We start from the raw sequence: 19216 nt of genomic DNA, 5'->3' as shown, positions 1-19216 counted from the left end.
CTCACCTGCACAGCCAGTGATTGTATTGAACTTGATTGAACTGCCACTTTCACATCATCTACATGGACTTAGTTGATCTTTTAGAAGAATCCTGAATGTAGTGAGACAGCCTAAAAACATGAATAGGAGCACTACAGACCTGCAAGCAGAAATCCCTGCTCTGTATCAATCAGACTGAAAACTGCAAGAGGATACTCAGTATTATCAAACTCTAAGTGATTGTGTAAATACTACAGACAAGAACAAATCTTACTGGAATAACATCTGGATTTATGGAGCCTTTACACGGAACAAAAAATATTCCTTTTGCCAAAGCAATCCTCTTCCCATACTGAATCAGCCTCTGTTGCCAGGGGATGAATTATTTTTCCACGTCTGCAATGCCTTCAAGCACAAGTAGCACCACTGAAGTATTTGAGACTGGCCCTTTTCCACTTCTGTCTCAAAGGGGAAGGCTCTCAAAGCAAAGTGCCTGTTAAAGACTGAGCATAAGCATGTGCTGCTGAAGACTGTACCTCAGAAGATTGGATTGATCTATTCTGGATCTAAATCTGGACATCCCACTAGCTTCAGCAGAGTACAGCTGCAGGGAGCAGACTGAAAGAGATACAAGATTCATAAACCACCTAATGCATCCTTATTAAAACACAGAGCTAAAATTCAGATTAATGAGGTTGATTTTTAAAGTGCTTGAAAGGACACTAAAATCATTACAAGGTTTTTCCTTTAAAAAGTATTTTCTTATTGTACAAGTTTTAAAATGTGATGTCCTTCTGGGTTGTATCTTCAAGATCTTTTCCCTCTTGACTTACTGAATACTGTTCTCCCTGTTTCTGATTGTTTTATCAAGAGATGCCCATTGTCTTAAAGGCACATTAAGTAGAAGAAACTAAAGCTCCAGAAAAATGACTAATTTGGAACAAATTATTTCAGATAACTCTTGGGGTGAGTGCAATTTTTGACACAGCCTGGTAATGTTGCATGTTTTGCTGGTTAGCTGTGTTAAATACTGTTGGGTAGTGGGATCCATGTCATGCAAAGTTTGGAAATGTTGGTTGAATAAACTGGGACACAATAAACAGATAAATGCTACAAAAAGGCTTAAAACTCCTTAAACACTGCAGAAGTTACATAACTGCCCTTAATGGGACAATGTTTGTGTGGGGATAGCAAGAACAGTGAACCACAGCATTCTGTCACCTTCCTTTTATTGTCATATCTCCATCCAGCCCCCTTGAGTACAGGGGAGGAAGAGAAAGCATCTGCTTGCAAAGCCACATATTCCAAAGAAAACATTCAATTTCAGAAAACTAGTGGCAGGAGATTTCATACAAGTGTAGGATAATAAGGCAGAGCTCAAATCGTTTTCCTGCACAGCACCATTTAGTTAATAAAATCCATGGAATCACTAAGGAATTTCTACTGTATATCAAGTATTGCAAAGACTTCTGAAAAGGTACAGCAAAAGTAGGCAGAAGATGCAGATTACAAACAACTCAGAGAGAACAGAGGAGAGTTTATTACAGTGTCTTACAAGAGCTCTTCTTCCTCTCCCTCACTCCTAAGAATTACTGTAGGAAGCTTGGGTTTGAAGGCAACATGAAGTAGAACAGCTTTTTACTCTGCACTGCTCTCCATGAGGAGATGAGCCCTCTTCCCTATGCTCAATAGGTGTTTCCATATATTTATTTTTTCCAGCAGTCTGTCATAACAGCTCGAGAGGCTGGGGAAATGCTAAGCCACTCCTGAAACAATCCACTCCTTCAGCAACCTTGGAAGAGAGCTGTGATCTCTGTTCTGGTTTTGTCAGTGCACTTACAAGAGATATAAAGAGAAAAGGAATGGTTTTGCAAGACATAAGTACTAGTTTTCAAACTAAAACATATGGTACCACCGTGTCACGGGACCTGTCTGATGTCCTGTCTCATCCCAACAGAGCTGGTCTAAGGCAGATCAAATGTCCTTGTGAAAGCTGCAAGATGCCTCTTGATTATGATGCACCTTCAAAGCAGATCCAGTGCTCAGGTCCTTCAGATGTTACAGGATTGCTTATGTTATGCAAGTACTAAACAGTTCTTAAATTTTTATACATATATATACTTGCTGTACCCACTGAAAATAGTTAATTTACTACCTGTAGCTATTTAAACACAGAAATTTAAACAGCCTTCATTCCTGATTTCCTGAATCAGGATCACTTTCTACAGTTTACACTCTTGAGTGTCAACAGCAGCTCCACACAAACACACAAACTCCTATAGCAACAGGCACAGATGAAAACTTAAAAAAAAAAATAACCAGGATGAACAGAAAAAAAAAAATCTGACTTCAAGCAGCTTTATAATGCAGGAGTCTGATTAAAGTGGAGATAGTAAAACAAGCAGCAAGACTGAGATGTGACAGTCATTTTACCTCTGCTCATGACTGCATCGAAGGCACACCGATGACCTTTGAGCCAGTTCAGAAGCTGTCCTTTATCTGTGAAAGTTCAAGTCAATTGTGCTTTGAATAAGTACTCCTCTGTAGTTACACTTGAACTGCTGCATTATATACTAGAAATACAGAAAGTGTCCATGCACAGCCCTGAAGCACTTTGAGTATAGCCCTTGCCAGGTCACTCATGGGTCACAGAGGTCGTAGGCATCACCAGCACACAGAGATGGCAGGCACACTCCCACAGAGACACAGCACCCAGAGCGCCACGGCCCGGCCCAGAACCGCCACGGAAGAAGGATGGAAAGCAAAACTTGCTTGAAGGAGTTCAGCATTCAAGGTTACAGCTGCAGAACCCCAACCAAGCTACTGTAATGGAGCCTCTGCTAGGACAAGTTCCTTACTTGGGAGTTCATGGATGGAGTCTAACAGGGCTCTTCAAGGAATAATTCAGAGAGCAGCTGAGCTAGTTATTAGTCATTTGCCTTGTTCATTTGTGGTTGTCACTATGTTCATTCTTAAAAATCCCTCCCTTAAGTTTTAACAGGAAAAAAAAAAAAAAATCCAGTGCTTAAGACAGAGACCAGCAACTGAATTTTGTAAGGCTTTGGGCTGACTCTCACTGGAGCACAGCACTGCTTATAACCAAGAGGCTTCCCAGTGCCCTCGGCACACTCAGTACAACTAAAGCTGTACAGATCACAGCAACCCTGAGATAATAAAAGTATAAAGAAGAGATGGAATAAATGTGAGATATGTATGATAATCTTGCCACCTAGAAGAGATTCTGAAAAGGACATTCTTGCTAATTACACAACAGGAGCAGCAATGGAAAAAAATTAAGAGTCAGTATATTTGTGTTTTTCCTTTGTTTTACACACACGCTCCCCTTAACTAGTATCTGTGCAGGATTCCCTGCAGACCTGTCACTAGTGTTAAAAATTAGATCTTTAAAGTCTGTCATTTTGTCTGTACAAAGTACAGTTGATTTTGATCTCCCAAACTGACTGCAGAAAGGAAAATCTTCCTCTCCGTTCTGTCTTGGTCACCCCTCCTAGATCCCCTCCCTCCTAAGAACCATATAAAAATTAGAAGCCCTAATTAAACATGACCAACTTGAGATTATAGTTTTGTCATCTTCTTCCAAAAAAAAAATTAAAAAAAAGCAAAACACACAATCAACGCCTCACCCACCCCATAAACAATAGTTCCATTTAAAAAAATAAATAAATAGTGTGTATATTTCATGCTGAAAAAAAAAGTCACAGAAAGGATTCATTTTTGGTTTTCCCTCCCCCGAACACGACACCAGGCATTTTCTCCCCCCTCCCCTGACGTAGACACGATGGTACATCCAACCATGTGCATCTGTGTTCAAAATGAGTTTCTACTCCTGCACGGTCCCACATGCATCAGGGAGCATCCAGCTTAGCTGCTAAGCAGAGCAAAGGCTTTCAGGTTTTGGGTATGGTCCCTGCCTGTTCCTTTGGTCCGTCTGTAAAAAGGCTCCCTGCTGCTCCCAGGTCTCTGCTCTTGTCTGTCTCCGTTAAAGCGCGCCCTGGTCCCCGCGTTCCGGTCACTGGAGCTTCGTACCCAGCTTGCGCTGTCTGTTCCTGCAAGGCAACACAGGCACGGGTGACACAGGGGACCCCAGCCCCATCCCAGGGGCTTGCAACAAACCTGAGGCAAATACAGGAGGATTAAAACTAGTGTCCCTTCCATACCTGCCAAGCTGATCATTCTTTCCCACTCTCCACACTCCCACAGCACCCACCCCCCATCTTCAGTGTACACAAGCTCATGTGTGGATGCAAGATTATAAACAAATGCTTGAAAAAACCATAAGCCAGGGAGCTGAAATGCTACTTAAATGAGATCAAATTTTTGAATCATGCCCTCTCCAGACTCACCTTTCAGGTACAATCGTTAACCCCACACTTAGTATTTCCTTACTTCAAGCTATTCTACCCACAGCAGCTGAAAATTATCAGCTACATATCAGAAAATTAATTAATAACTGCATCTGAAAGGTCAGAGCAGCGACAGCTCCTCTACTCCCAAGAGAGCTTACCTTGCTTCTGCTCTTGTGACTGTGTATTCAAACCACAGGATGTTAGGAATGAGGCTGGTGTCTCGGATTAAAAAGAACTCTGAAATTGGCCTGAAAAAGGACAACGTGGTGGAAAGGGGGAATAATTAGACTTTCTTCACTGGAACTTTGATTAAAAAAAAAAAACAAAACCAAAACCTGCTCTACTTAACAGTACTATTCTATCACTTCAGGCTTTGTTACACGTTAGAAAACCAATTTTTTCTTTCCATATGCAATATTTCCAGACTATGTTACATGTAAATAGCTCAGCAATTTGAGTCATTAGACATTCATTAAGAAAGGTCTGCTGTTCATCTTGCAAAGCTCCTCCAGCAGGCTGCCCCACCTCAAAGCTTTAGTAGGGCTTTACAAAATGTAGCAGTTGAATGAATTCCCTCTTCCCCACCCTTATCAAGGACATATGATCCGTTGTATATATGCATGCACAAGAAAACATGGACGAACAAAGTAGGTTACACAACAGCCAGTATGCAAAACTGGGACAGAGCCCAGGAATTCTCATTTGTAACATCCATAACAAACCTCCACAGAATACAGAGACTTACCACGCAGCTATCCTCGGGAAAAGGGGAGTTAGGATCTCCTGTGTGAAGGCAAACCAGGCTATGGCCATGATGCTTCCTGCCACACCTCCATACAGGACTTGGCTCCAGGTGTGGTAAAGCAAATAAACCCTGCAGTGGAAGAGAAGAGTCACCAGACAGGCTTTAAAACAAAAGGAGCCAAGACTCAGGAGCTGAGGCATCACTGGACCCACAGACATGGGTGCAAGTTATCGCCCAGATGTTAAAAGTGGGTGTCTCTTTTCAGTAAAAAGCTGGCAAAAATAGTGGGGGAAAAAAACTGGGGAAAATTCTTCCCTGCTACAGCAGTTTCAGCTTGGAGCACTTCTAGTTTGAGCTTAACTCAATAACCCTCCACATTCTCCTTCATCCATCTTTGGATCAGCTGAAGAACTAATACTGTTAGTTCCCACAAGAAGCTTTTCAGAAGGCAGTAACAGGACAAGTCTCCTCCAGGCCACCAAAGTTGGGGCTTAAAGGCTTTTAAGAACATGGATAGCATTTTTTTTTGGTGATTTTGGTGCTCTCCAATGTGACAGGCACAGAGGCTTCATGACCATGTACTCACTGTGACTGCAGCCACTCAGAGCCGCCCTGTTATGTGTGCACAAGCTACATTCAAAATTCTTTTTGCTCATATATCATTATGATCATCTTATCTGACCTTCTGTCTAACATAGGTCACTTGATTTCCTCTAATTTTGTTTTAATTAGACCATATACCTCTGACAAATTTGTCCTGTCAGGCTTTTAAAATAATTAGTAATAAGTAATCAGCTGTAGCATACAGTCAACTGGGCCAACAAGTAATTACTTTCCTGTGGAAAATGTGACCCTATTTCTAGCTTGAATTTGTCTGTTTTTCCAATTACTGGAGCTCACTTTACATTTAATCTACTCAAGAAAAAAAAAAAAAAGAAATCACAATCACAGTTCCATTTTCTTTATCCATCTCGATACAACTAAATCTTGCCAACAGCTATAAACGTTTTGATTAACTAATGCTCAAGCAGAACAGGGGGATTGATCAACTGTAGTGATCCACATGCTGCAGATGCTGGTGTGCCCAGGCATGGAGCAGTGCCTCCACACTTAGTGCTGGAAAGAGGGCGAGGCAGTGAGGCTGGATGGAGCATGGCACTGGAGCCCGTGGGAATTGGCACAAGCTCAGCTGATTTGGGGTTTGTAAATGCTTGTGAAGCACCACACACGTAGCACCTTTGTTTATTGGGTCTCATGGCAACACTTCTACAAAGCCCTGACCCGTACAGCTGAGTGCAGAATTTGGTGGGAAAGGCAGGAAAAGGAATGCCAGGGCTGCTGGCTGGGACAGGCCACAAGGCTGTGTGAGAGCAGAAGAGAAACAGATGCTCCATACCTACTATATGAGACTAGCAAAGCCACTGTGACGAGGCAGATGGACAGCACGTGTCGCCATAGTAAATCCAGAAACCTCGCGTTGTTTGTTTGGTGCATTCTGAAAGAGATGGAGAGCCATTAGCACAGGGCAGGGAGCTGAGCACTCCTGACCTCCCCCTCTCTGAAACCCTAGGGGAGCTTTACTCCACTGGGATCATGGGCAGCTCAATCCCATCCCAGCAGCAATCTGTCCCACTGGCAGCAGTTAAAGAGCAGCCAAGAAGCCACAGGGGTTTCTCTCCAACTGTGAACAGGGCAGGATGCTCACACTGATGTGAGAGGCACGTGCTGAGCACATGCTAGAGGGAGCTAAGACAGAGTCCCTCCATCACCCACAGAGCCAGGAGGAACTGAGTTTGTCTTCCTCCACCCAGATCCATGTTCCAGCAAGAATTTCATTAAAGCACAGATAAACCCAGTACTTGGTAAGGGAAGTCAACTAAAAAGTCATGCAAGTGGACAGCTGCTATTATCCAAAAGATTGTAGATAACCCCACTGAAACTGAGAAAAAATGAGAAAGCAGCGCTTCAGTTCTCCTCCCTATCCTCCTCCTCCCTCACACTGGGGCACCATCATAGCTTAGAAAAAGAAAAGTGTACTCCAGCCGTACACTCAGATTGAGACAGACATACTCCAATCCCACCCAAGCCACAATAAATTGTGCAGGTCCTCAGATTTAGTTCCATTATCCTACTCAAGTGGCACCCAGCAAGGGAGCCACCCATTTCAGGTGTTTCAACATATTAACAGCCAAAACCTGACCCAGGATTTTTACCTTAAATAAAGGAACAGAAAAGAATAGACAGAGAAAAACCACATGAATTGGGAGTGGCTGGATGGCATCCCATATTTTGTGGTCACTGTTGAATGGGCTTCTGGGAAGAGAAGAAAAAAAGAACATGGTCAAGGTATGGTCAGCAGCTGGAACACTCCAGATATGAAGCCAGCCCATGCTGCTGGAGCATGCACAAAGTTCACAGGACATGTCCCTGCTCAGGAGGCTCTGTCAGCCTTTTTACACCCAAACATCCACAGCCAACAAGAGGCAAAGGGGGAAAACCCCTCTAACCCCCCCCAGTCAGCATTCCACCCAAAACTCCCCTGGCACCTCCACACTCATGGTCCACACCCTACCTTCGCACGGCCGAGGCTCCCGGATTACATTTTTTATTAACCAGTTCACTGCCTCGTTGAACACCAGCCCTCCCAAGAAAGAGATCTGTGAAGGCAAGACAGCTGTGTCATCCCCTCTAAGAGATCCTTCTACTTACCAGGCTCTCTCTGTTGACAAAACCCCAAACATTATGCTTCTAATTTTCTTTTTTGACTACTAGAGTTAAAACCAATGGCTTCCAAATTCTATACCTGAGAAGAAAAGCATTTATTTTCATCTCACTTTATATTTGGCAACATATTGTGTACATGCAGCTTTTCAGCAGCTGATACACAGAAAGACAAAAATGACACAGTAGGGCACTTCTGCCAGCACCTTGCACCAGTGAGTGCAGAAAGTGACCTTTTCAATAGGGCAGGTTCTGGGAACTGGCTTTTCCCAATGACCAACAGGGGGAGTGCAGACACTGTTTTTTGGGTAAATAGTTTAAAACAAAGGTGACTTTTTAGGCTTTCTGGCTTTTCCTTCTATGAATATTTTCATCTTGAAGCTGCTGTCTTCAGTCTAAAATGAATTCACATTCTGAGCTAAGCCAGACCTGGTAACATTTATTTTTGCTCTTCAACTTCACAGTTCATACACCTCCCCTAAATTAGTCCTGCTGCTGTGATCAAATTCCCAGCTGGTGATGACACTGCCTCCTTAGCACTCAGTCCCATTCCACATGATGAAGCAATTTTTCACTCCACATCCTGAGCCACAGATCAGGCTGCTGCAAGGCAGCCAGGGTCTCTCTCCAGCCCAGTGGTGACTTCTCACATGAAGAATTGAGAATCAACCTCCACACTTGTCTTGTTACCACCACCAAGCAAATCCCTGTACTGAGAAACCTATAAATCTGTGCATTAGTTACTCTGGCTTCTTCTCTCTTTTGGGCCAACACAAAACCTTTGAGTTGTCAAACTGTACAGTTGCCTTCCCTAGTTAAAAGTTCCCTATTCCCAGGTCCCCTGGGCCACTGGTTCCCATGACACTGTGGCCCTACATTCAAAATGTGCTGTCAAAATCTTTTCAGTGGCCCCAGTTTTATCTGTTTACTGAGGACAAATGCTACAAGAGGTTTGTATGTCCTAGAGGGAGTTTATTCATGACACTGATTCCCAACTACCTGGCAGAGCAGATAAAAGCATTTTAAGAATTTGGACTGAAACAAGTCTCTTCTGCCCCTGGTATTCAACTCACATTTGAAATACAAGCCCTTAAATACAGATCCACTCCCTTGGAAAGCTGTAGGTTTTGTTTTTATCCCCTTTTCTGCCTCAGTAGTTCAAAGAAAGTGCATCCCCCTGAGTTACACACACCATTTCCTGCATATGCTGCCCAGTGCTATGATCCTACTGGATCTTGGGAGTGTTCCCACTCTGCAACAGCATTCTGTACTTCCTCAGACATCTCCCTCGATGGCTCTGGACAGATGATGTCCAAAACACACCAGCATAACAGAGAAGTCAGAAAAGGCTGAGCAGCCTTTTAACCTGGTACGGGTGCTAAGTGTCTCCTGCTGTTCCCTGACAGGAAGATGGCTTTCCTCAGCTTGCTCCTTTTAGAGAGAAAAAGAAGTGTGAATACAGGAGCCCCAGGTGACAAAGGAAAAGAATTTTGTCATAAGGAGAGGCTGGGAAGGGAGAGAAGGACTCACCGTGTGAAGCTCTCTCTTGAATATGATGAGTGTTACAAAGCCCACAATAATGAATATTGGACCAAGACTCAAATAAGCTAAAAGCTGGCCAGAGAAATCACCTGGGGAAACAAACAAGAGAAACCAATCAGTGTGAACTTCACAGGTACTTGCCTGCCACCGCAACATAGGTCAGTCAGAGCCCTACATCACAGAGCAGAGGGGCAAACTCAGCAGCGCAGCAAGACCCTGTGTTCCAGAATGACAGAGGAGCTGAGGCAGGGAGACAGCAGTGCTTCCATGCAGGTTCAAAATCAAGGGTGAAAGAAGCCTGGAATCATTCAGCAGAGATTTACACCCAGTTTATAACAATAATAACCATGGGTGTGGGCCCGGAGCCATTTCAATCCAACATGAGCACAGGCTGCTGCAAAAGAGGCAGCATTTTTCCCTTCCCCTCATTCCTATTTCTTCTCTGAGCCAGCAAACAGGCCCCAAACAAATCCTTTCCCACTCCCTCTCTAAAATGGGTTCGTTTTCAGCTGGATCAGCTTCCTAATCTGTCTCACCATGTGTCTGCACGAACACCAGCATTAGCAAAATGGGAAGGAAATAAATAGCTAAACATAGCAGGAGATGTCAGGGAAATAAAGGAGACTCTGCCTTTTTAACCAGTAGCCCACTTGTACCACACAGAGGAGGATTTGGGCCTCCAACCCAAATAATTAACAGTCTAGTTATCCCTCAGGGGAGAATCAGGAAGCTGCAATGGGACCTCACAGAGGCCAAAAGGTCCCTCAAAACCTTTATTCTGAACTACAACAGACATAGAAGTGGGCAGCAACAGTAAGGAGCAGCTGTGCATTTTGATCCCAGTTTCTCTTGCCTCTCTTCCCCAAAAAGGGACACGTACAGAAGTATTTGGAGAAAAGATGTCAGCACAAATTCCGAGGACCCAAAAAATTATCAGAGCAATTCTGCTCCAAATCAGCAATTTGTATGAGAAGAGTGAGAACTGTCTGCCAGAGAACCTTTAAATACAGAAGTCACCACAAACTCACTGTATGAACCCAGCAAGCAGCAGAAGAGATGGGTACTTTGAGTATTGGTTCTCACAGACCAGATCCTCTCCATCCCATCACTGAACACAAAAGGCTCAGCTCCCACATAAATTTCTCCTTCTTCCCTCCTCTCAAAAGGAAACAGGATGCCTCTGCAAGTCTGAGCATTGGACTCATTCCTAGATCAATTCCACTGCAAGACACCCAGGCTCCCCAGCCCACACACCCACATTTCAAAGCAGCACTTGGTGAAAAGGACTTTAACCTCAGCCTCTGGGTGCTGGAACTGATAAAAAAAGAAGTTATTGCCCCTTCACAACAAAGTTCACACTGCTGATGTTATTGCCACATAGTTGTGGTTACATCAGGTACAGTGCATGGAAGCCTCTGGAATTCCAAACTCTGGGCTAAATTTGGGAACCAGCAACATCATCAGCAAGGATTATTAGCAGGAGTTAGGTGAAAGGAGGAAGATTTGAAGGACAAAACCCCCAGGCATGCTGAGTTTCCACTGAAGTGAGGCTCTGCTTTGGTTTTAACCTGAAAAGAGTTGGAAGACGTTGAATTTGAAACTTTTCTTGCTCCATATGGCAGGTTTGTCTTGCATCAGGTGCATTCCAAATGCTTCCAAAGCAATGGATTATGGTAACACAAAGGGGATGTGACAGTACCAGTTACTTGGCAATAGACAATCAAGCCCCTTAAGGTTTTACATAAATCACAAACTCTCAACAAAATGAGTTCTGTCATCAATGATGAGGGAATTCATGAGAGAAGCCCTTATCAAGAGACAATTAAACTACCCTGAAAGCCTTAGGAACACTATCCAAAAGTCTCAATTCCAGCATTGCCAAATAAAGAGAGCTCATCATCAAAAGATCACCATGTTTCAGATCACTCACTCTGTTAATCCATGGTACATACAGGCTTAGCACTTCCACATTAAAAGCCATAATTTTTTCAAGTAGAAATAAAACCAGATTAGTTATCTTCTCAGAGGGTTCTATTTCTTGTGCAGATGGTGGAAAGGTACTTAAACAAGTAGTCTTTTAATTTAAATAGGATGAGCAGTGGCAAACCCAAAACCCTCTGTTATGTTACATGATAACATTCCCCAAAAATCAAATCACCCAGACTTCACAGGCACAAAAACCACACCTGAGAGGGGAACCAGACACCATCAGTCCCAGATGTGCCTACAGGCACCAAGTCCTTCACTCAATCTTAACACAAAAGCTCCTCAAATATTTCAGCAGTCCATTTAGAGCAGATATCACTAATAGTACTTCATGTTCTTGTGCCTAATGGCAATTAAACACAGTCACATTCTGAAGCCACTTTTTCTACAGAGGAGGCAAATAAACAGCTGGGCACTGAATGCAGCACTGGAGCTACCCCAGGAACACACTAATGCCATCACAAACAGCCCCACTGGATCAGCAGCTCAAGGCAGAGCTTCAGTGACTAAACCAGCTCGGAAAGGACTGGAAATCCCCAGTGGAGGAGGCAAAGTGAGCTCTGAGAGAAAGGCCAGCGCTGCTCAGCGCTCCAGGGGCCTCGGAGCGTGATTACTTCTGTCACTCCTGTCTCCTCTCACGCTCCAGTGCGCTCCGAGACTTATTCCCAGGGAAAGGAGACGTGCAGGAGAGCCACAGTTTAAAGTCCAGTCAGATCTAGCAAGCAGCATCCTTGCCTTTTTTTATAAAAAAAATAATTTTCCTTTAATTTGCTAAACTTGGGAATTTTAAAGCAGTTCCTCCAACCAGCAGGAACAGAGACAAAATCTCTCCAAAAATGCAAAAGGGGAATCTACTTAATACATATCTTGGGTTTCATTTAGTTTTAAATTCTGCTTTTTTAAAGTCCAGCTTTCCCTGGACATTATTTGGAGCTCAAAAAGCAAAAATAAAGGATGCAACTACCCCATTTTTGGGCAGCCAAGAGATAAGTGTGTGCAGCACTATACATAGCTCAGACACACGCTATTTTTTCAGCCTTCATTCAGCATCTACTTCTGCTCCAATTCAACATTTTACCCAGCATCCTGTCGGTAGAAATAGCTGAGCTTCACCACATCTACTTAACCTGTATAGGATGTAAAAATGTGAATCAACAGCCCCCAACCACATCCTACCACAAGACTGAGCTTTGCCACCACCACTTCCTATTGAAGGATCTATTTGTGGCACTGCCACTGGTTTTGTGTTCTTGGGTAAGTGCATATGTGCAAGTTGCACAGACAACATGCAGTATATGTGTCTCACTAAATCACTAAATATTCATGATATAAAAGAGTCATTTCCTCTGCTTCTGCATATGTCCATAACACGAGCTGGGGGACAGCAACAATATCTACAGGAGGCTTTAAATTATGGCATAAAGGCAGGAATCAGACATAACTTCTGCAGGGAGATGAAACATAAACCCTGTATTAAAGCAGCCAAACAAGAGTGGGATCTGCTTCTTCCAAGAGATACTGCTTAGCTCTGGAATGAGCCCTGACTTGTGAGCTCCCAGCTCGCACAGAACCACAGGAGGGTTATCAGAACAAAATTCCTATAGGAGCTGCACGTGCTGATACTGAACAGCAACAAGAACTGCTGAGCCAAAGCACAGACACAGCACACTTTTGAACCTCTTTATCCACTGCACACCTGCCTCTCCAACTCTGTCTGGCTGTAGGAAACATCCTGGAGAAACTGGGAAAATGGGAATATTCTGTCATTCTGCAGAGAAAAGGTTTGGCACACCAGGTTTCTCTCCTTAAAGAATTTGTCCAGTGTGAGAAGGTCCAGAAAGTCCCAGAGCTCTAAGAATCCCAGCTGCACTGAAGAGAGGAAGTTTTCTTTTTTTTTCTCCAAATAATAATAAAAAACCCAAACAAACCAGGAACTCAATGTTTCTCCAGTGAAACTCACCCTACAGGCAGGAAGTCCCTGAAGATGAGTTTTAAGTCTGCAGCACAAAGTCACCCCATGCAAAGCAATGCATACGGGAAAAAACAACCCTAATTATACCCATGACATGACAGGATTTAGTTCAGTTGTTATCAAACAAAAACCCTCAGACTCAGTGTGTGCCAATACCTTCAGAGTAGCATCCAGTGCTCTGCAGCAGTCAAAAAGGCAAGAAGAACATTTTTAAGAGCACAACAGAAGTTACTGTTACAGCACTATAAAAATTTATTATGCAATTGTGGTGTCACCAGCTAAAAAGGGAGAGTACATACAGAAAAGGCAAATAGAATGGGGACAAAGATAAGTATGCAACAGCAGCCATTCAGAAAACACCAAATAAATCAGATTTTCAGCTGAAAAAGGAAAACAGATGATACAACAGCTCTATGAAGTCATGAATTATATGGAGAAACTGACAGCAAACAATTGCTGCCTCTCACTGCACATGAGAGACAGTGTTTGATGAAATTACTGAGCAGTGGACTTTCCAGAAAAGAAACAACAACTACATTAAGCTACAAAGCTCAGTGCCAAAGATACCGTGAGATCCAAAGCAGAAATGGATTCAAAGAACAATTAGAGATACAGCTTTTATACATCCATCAAAGGACTTCACAGTCCTGATGCAATCACCAGCTCATTACTGGAAGGACATAGGGAAGAAGGATTATTCCTGCCTACCTGCCAGCAACCTGACACTATGCCAGATCATTCCTTGGTCTCACCAAAACAGAGCTGGTAATACGAAAACCTCCAGGATCAAAAAATTCTGAAAGCAGCATCGGGATGATATTTTTACAGGCTGTCCTCTGCAGCAGCGTGCTTTAGCACACGCAGGCAGCACTGCCATGGCTGATTTTTTTTTCTCCCTATGTTTAATCCTAACATTCCCTATGGGTAGTATTTCAGTCAGGTCTCCAAGACTGCATTCCTCAGGCCAGTCTGCAGTTGATTACCACAGCATTCATTTGCTGTTTCTCATTTGTTTTGCTCAAAGTGGACATCACAGAAAGCCCTGGAGAGCTGTGTAGACACACAAGCAACTCGGGATGGGTTTGATGTATCACTATTGATAAGGAAACATTAGATCAGAACAGGGAGCACCTTTCTGGAGACACCTCTCCCCTTCACAATTAGAAGCAGAAGCCCAAATCCAGGCTTCATCCGCCAGGCAGGAATCAGCAGTGACAGCTTTTTACCTGGCCCCAGGGAGCAGGACCATCACCCGTGGCAGATGAAAGCTGGGGTTCTGCACTGGAAATCTTTAAAGATGTGAGATTTTCAGAGGCAGTTGCCACAGCAGCTCAGCAGCCTCTGGGATCAGCCAAGAGCCGAAGCTGTTTGCCACAGAGCAGTGCATGACATGCCAAGACAGTTTAATAATTGATGCTGGTAAAAGCAGGATCCATTTCTCGTTCCGACCCTCTCAGCAGCACAAGGCTACATTAACTCCACTGTGCTGAGCCTGCTGCCAACATCACTCCTTTATAAATATACATTACCTAGGCACTTTATGGACCTGGAGTTCAGATGTGCCCAGGCTGAATGTAAACAGCTTTCTAAATAAAGTTAAGAGCACTTTCCCCAAATCCAGGTAAAAGCTTCAGATCTATGGTTTACTGCAAGTCACTGTTTTAGACCGAACATTGTCTACCTTGCCTTAGTAAAGCCTTTGACACTGCTTTCCACAGCATTGTCCTGGAGAACATCCACAGCTTGGATAGGTGCTCTGTTTTCCAGGTAAAAAACCTGTCCAGGCCCAGATTGGTGGGGAATGGACCTAAATCTAGCTGGGGCTGGGCTCAGTTCTGAGGCAGGTTCTGTTTCATGTGTTTATTAATGAACTGGCCAAGGAGATCGAGTGCACTCTCACTTCACTGATGACACCAAGTCTCCCTGTGCTGGACACTGCTAAGGCCCCACTCAAATCCCAGGGGCAGCTCTGTGCCCCTCACAACAAGAGGCATTGAGGGGCTGAAGCACGTCCAGAGGAGGGAACGGAGCTGGGGAAGGATCTGGAGCACCAGGAGCAGCTGAAGGAGATGGGGGAGCTCAGCCTGGAGAAAAAAAAGGAGGTCTGGGGGGGACCTTCTGGCTCTGCACAACTCCCTGACAGCTGAGGGGCAGGCATCAGGCTCTGCTCCCAGGGAACAGGGACAGGAGAAGAGGAAACAGCCACAAGTTGCACCAGGGGAGGTCTAACTTGTATATCAGGAAAAGCTTCTTCACAGAAAGCGTTGTCCAGCCCTGGCACAGCTGCCCAGGCAGTGGTGGACTCCCCGTGCCTGGAGGAATTTAAGAGCTGTGTAAATGTGGCACTTGAGGATGGGGTTTAGTGGTGGCCTTGGCAGTGCTGGAGGAGCAGCTGGACTTGCTGATCTCAGGGGCTTCTCCAACTTAACTGATTCTATGAAAATAAATTAACACACTTTTACACCTCCAGCTGTTTGGTGGTTTTAGTCCTTTGTCTCCACTTTGCAGGCTTTTATAAACTCATGTTTTACCCAAGATAAACACAGTGCCCATCCCCTCCAAACACAAGCATAAGCTGGGGGTGATTTACCCCTCCAGACAATCATCTCCTCCCTTTACCTGTCTAAGAGCTCTCAACGCAGAGAGAAAATATTCAGGTTATGTCACATTGTTCAAGATCTGACAGATAACCCTTGTGCAGGGATTTCCACCACCTTCATTTCCCAAACCAATCCAACAAATGGAGCACAAGACGCTCTGTGTATACTGCAAGGTTCAGATAAGGAGATAAGATACAAAGATGAATATATCAGTACTACTGGCAAGATTATTTCCCATCTCTCCCAAACTGACACATTAATATATTTGAGAAGGGGGATGGCAGAGTGGAAAGAGACAGAAAAGGAAATGCCAATATTTCACATAAAGCATCACAGAAAACCATGAAACAGCCATAAGGGGGAGGGCCAAGAAATAATGTATCTCCAGTGCCAGATATTGTTTCAGTGTTGTCACATTTCAAGTCTCCTAGCTAAATGGGCACTTTCAACCCAGAAGATCCCTAAGCACTTTAAAAGCTTTAGGAATTGCACTGCTGAGAGGAGCTTTCATCAGGAGCTAAAATCCAGCTACTGAAACAGGACATACAGCAACAGTCCATGGCAAGCTGGGGGCTCACCAGAACTGGAAATACTGAGAACACTGTTTAGACAATATTTGGATTTTGAGCAAATGGTTAATGCTATAACTCTGACACTTCATTTTTCTGTTATCTCTGATTATAACAAGCACCCAAACCCAGCACAGCACAAAGCACCCACAGGAGCCTCCAAAGGACCACAGGCACTGATGGGAACACAGTTTAGGCAGATGAACACAGACCCATTTGCTCTTGCACATCAGGAATTTATTCCACCTGGTGTGCAGGACCTTTGTGGATCATAGCCATCCCAGCTGGAACAGCCCATCCTGCACTCAGGCACCTACTGCTCCCCAACGCTGCCAGGACACAAACCCACCTTGCCAAGAGCTGAGCCACAAAACCTCCTGTGCCCGGAGTCCTCGGGGCATTTCCCTCATCCCTGACCGACCAAAGAGCTCCCAGGAACAGCACCAGAAGCACGGGGACAGGGACACGCTGCCATTGCCAGCACAGCCCCCAAACGCCCCCGGCCGCCGAGCCCACCCAGGGGACACGGCCACCCTGGCACATCCCCGCTCCCTGAGGGGGCACGAGGGCCTCAGAGTCCGCCGGCACGGTGACACACCGAGGCAGACCCGCAGCGCTCGGAGCAGGGAGGTGACACCGGCACCGGCACGCTGCCGGGGCGGCAGCGGGAGCCGCACACCCTGGGTGGGACCCTCGCCTCGAAGCCGGGGGCTCCGCACATGGCCAGAGGGCGGCAGGGGCGGCGAGGCGGCGGTGTGGAGCGGGCAGGGGGGCAGTGGAGGGCCGGGCGGCTCTGGGATCCCCGGGACCGAGCCGCCCCCCCGGGCCCGTTCCCGGTCCCCTTCCCCGTCCCCCCCCCCGCAGCCCCCCAGCCCGGAGCCCCCACCGCGCATGCGCAAAGCCGCTCCCGCCGCGGCTCCCAATCTGGCAGAGCTCCTCGCCACCCCCAACGCGCACGCGCGCCCTGCCGCCTCAACGCTGCTGCTCAATGGCTCACTATTTGGCAGCCGCCAGCGCGGCCCTCGGCGGCGCCGCGGGACGGCGGTAAGGGGCCCGCCGCGCCCGGAGGTGCAATGGGGAGGCCCGGCGGCGGCGAAACGGAGCGTTACCTGCGGGATACTCGACGTGAGTGAGGGAGACCGGCCGCCACGGCGCGGGCAGCGAGCACTCCCCGACTGCGGCCATCTTACCCGGATACCGGGCCGGGCCGCTACGGCCAATCGAGACGCTCTTGAGGGGCGGTGCGGCCAATGGGCGGGGGCGCGGGGAGCGGCGGGCCAATGGCGGCGCGCGGCAGGTGAGGCGCCGGGCAGCCCAGCACCGCCCAATTAAACATCCAGCCCGGGGAGCGCCTCAGCCAATCGGCTGGCGGCACCGCGGCCCGGCAGTGGGCGGGCACAGGGAGCGGCGCAGCCAGTCGGAGGAAAGGCGGGCTGCGCGACGTTTCGTCATTGGCCAGCGGTGCCGTGCGGATGGGCCAATCAGCAGCTCGTCCTAGCGCCAGTTCTCAGCCAATCAGCGGCGGCGCTGGCGCGGCGGGCGCGGGGCGCTGAGGCGGGGGCTCGGCGGGAAAATGGCCGGGCTGGGCTCCCCTCAGAGCCCGGCGGGAACGGGCCGGGCTCCTCTCACATCCCTGCGCCCGGGGCGACCGGCCCCACGTTCCCCTCACACCTCGGCGGGAACAGCCCGGGCTTCCCTCACATCTCTCACACCCCGCGGGTTCCCGCTCTGGTGTCGCCCGGGCTGCCCTCACACCCCGCTGCAGCTGCCACAATTGCTGTTAAAAAAAAAACAAACCAAGAAGCAAAAAAAAACCTACCGAAAATACGAAAAAAAAAAAAAAAAGAAAATAAGAAGGATTTAAATGAGAGTCGTTCATTTCAGAAGGGTATTCCTACATTCAGCTGTACATCACAGCATCCACATCACTGCCCTACCCCAGGACGTTTCTCTGCCCCACACAGAAGTGATTCACTGGTAACGTCTAAGTCCCCTTGAAAGTGAATGTTTGGATTTTTTTATATAATGCCTAGGAACCACAGGTGTAAAGAATGAGCAGCTCCTGTGTGGGTGTGCACACGTGAAAATAAAAACCTAAAGTAAAGTCATCGAATCTCAGAATGGTTTGTTTGAGAAGGCTCCTTACATCCCACCTCATTTCACCCCTGCCATGGCAGGGACACTTTCCACTAGTCCAGGTGGCTCCAAGCCCTGTCCAACCTGGCTTTACTCACAGGGAACAATTTCTTCCTAAATCCTGGCAGAAAATCCTTTAAAGATTCTGCAAAGGCTAGGCAACCATCCAGTCCTGGTGATACTTTTCCCTCCCAAACACCTTTAACTACTGAAATCACTATGAAGACCAAGCCAAAAGGAGTGCTCCCATATGTGACCCCAGAAATAAGACTTACCTGGGGAGCCTCAGGAAAAACAGAACATGGAGGAGCATTGGACATTAAAGCTTTCAGAAGGCAAATCCACCTTCAGACCAGGCAACCAAAGTTAATTCAATATATAAAAAAAAGAAAAAAAAAAACTTATAGAAAAATAAATATATAAGAGGCCCACACGAAGTGATCAACAAAGGCATGGGGTTGCCTTTATTTGCGTCAGGGAAGCACATGGACCAGGATTTCTATCCTGTTAATTAAGATTTCAAAAAGGGTAGAAAACTCCTTTTCCTGCAGTTGTAATATGCCCTCTTCAATTATGATTATATCCCATTAATTTCAACA

General features: G+C 46.1%; 1 protein-coding gene across 1 annotated transcript; it reads right to left on the bottom strand.

Moving 5' to 3' along the window:
• Positions 1 to 3258: 3258 nt before the first annotated feature.
• DOLPP1 (dolichyldiphosphatase 1) lies at positions 3259 to 17675 on the bottom strand. The gene is made up of 8 exons (XM_084219632.1): positions 17591 to 17675; positions 9343 to 9443; positions 7664 to 7748; positions 7305 to 7404; positions 6488 to 6586; positions 5092 to 5220; positions 4505 to 4594; positions 3259 to 4046 (listed from the first exon to the last, which is right to left on the bottom strand). Exons 1-8 carry the CDS (start codon positions 17664 to 17666, stop codon positions 4010 to 4012), a joined length of 717 nt encoding a protein of 238 aa, XP_084075758.1. The 5' UTR covers positions 17667 to 17675; the 3' UTR covers positions 3259 to 4009.
• Positions 17676 to 19216: the final 1541 nt, after the last annotated feature.

The sequence above is a fragment of the Fringilla coelebs genome (genome assembly GCF_963513975.1).
Source record: "Fringilla coelebs genome assembly, chromosome: 21".
Lineage (NCBI taxonomy): Eukaryota > Metazoa > Chordata > Aves > Passeriformes > Fringillidae > Fringilla > Fringilla coelebs.
Note: the sequence above shows the minus strand (reverse complement) of the source record. Positions and strands in the feature narration are given on the sequence as shown.

What these genes read in the sequence shown, in the direction of transcription:
- DOLPP1 (XM_084219632.1), bottom strand. Translation starts at nt 17,666, where the DNA reads ATGGCCGCAGTCGGGGAGTGCTCGCTGCCCGCGCCGTGGCGGCCGGTC. An exon ending in TTTCTGTTCCTTTATTTAAG is followed by an intron (nt 6,587 to 7,304) that starts GTAAAAATCCTG and finishes CATCTCTTTCAG; the next exon opens with AATGCACCAAACAAACAACG. An exon ending in GTCACAAGAGCAGAAGCAAG is followed by an intron (nt 4,047 to 4,504) that starts GTAAGCTCTCTT and finishes GTTGCCTTGCAG; the next exon opens with GAACAGACAGCGCAAGCTGG.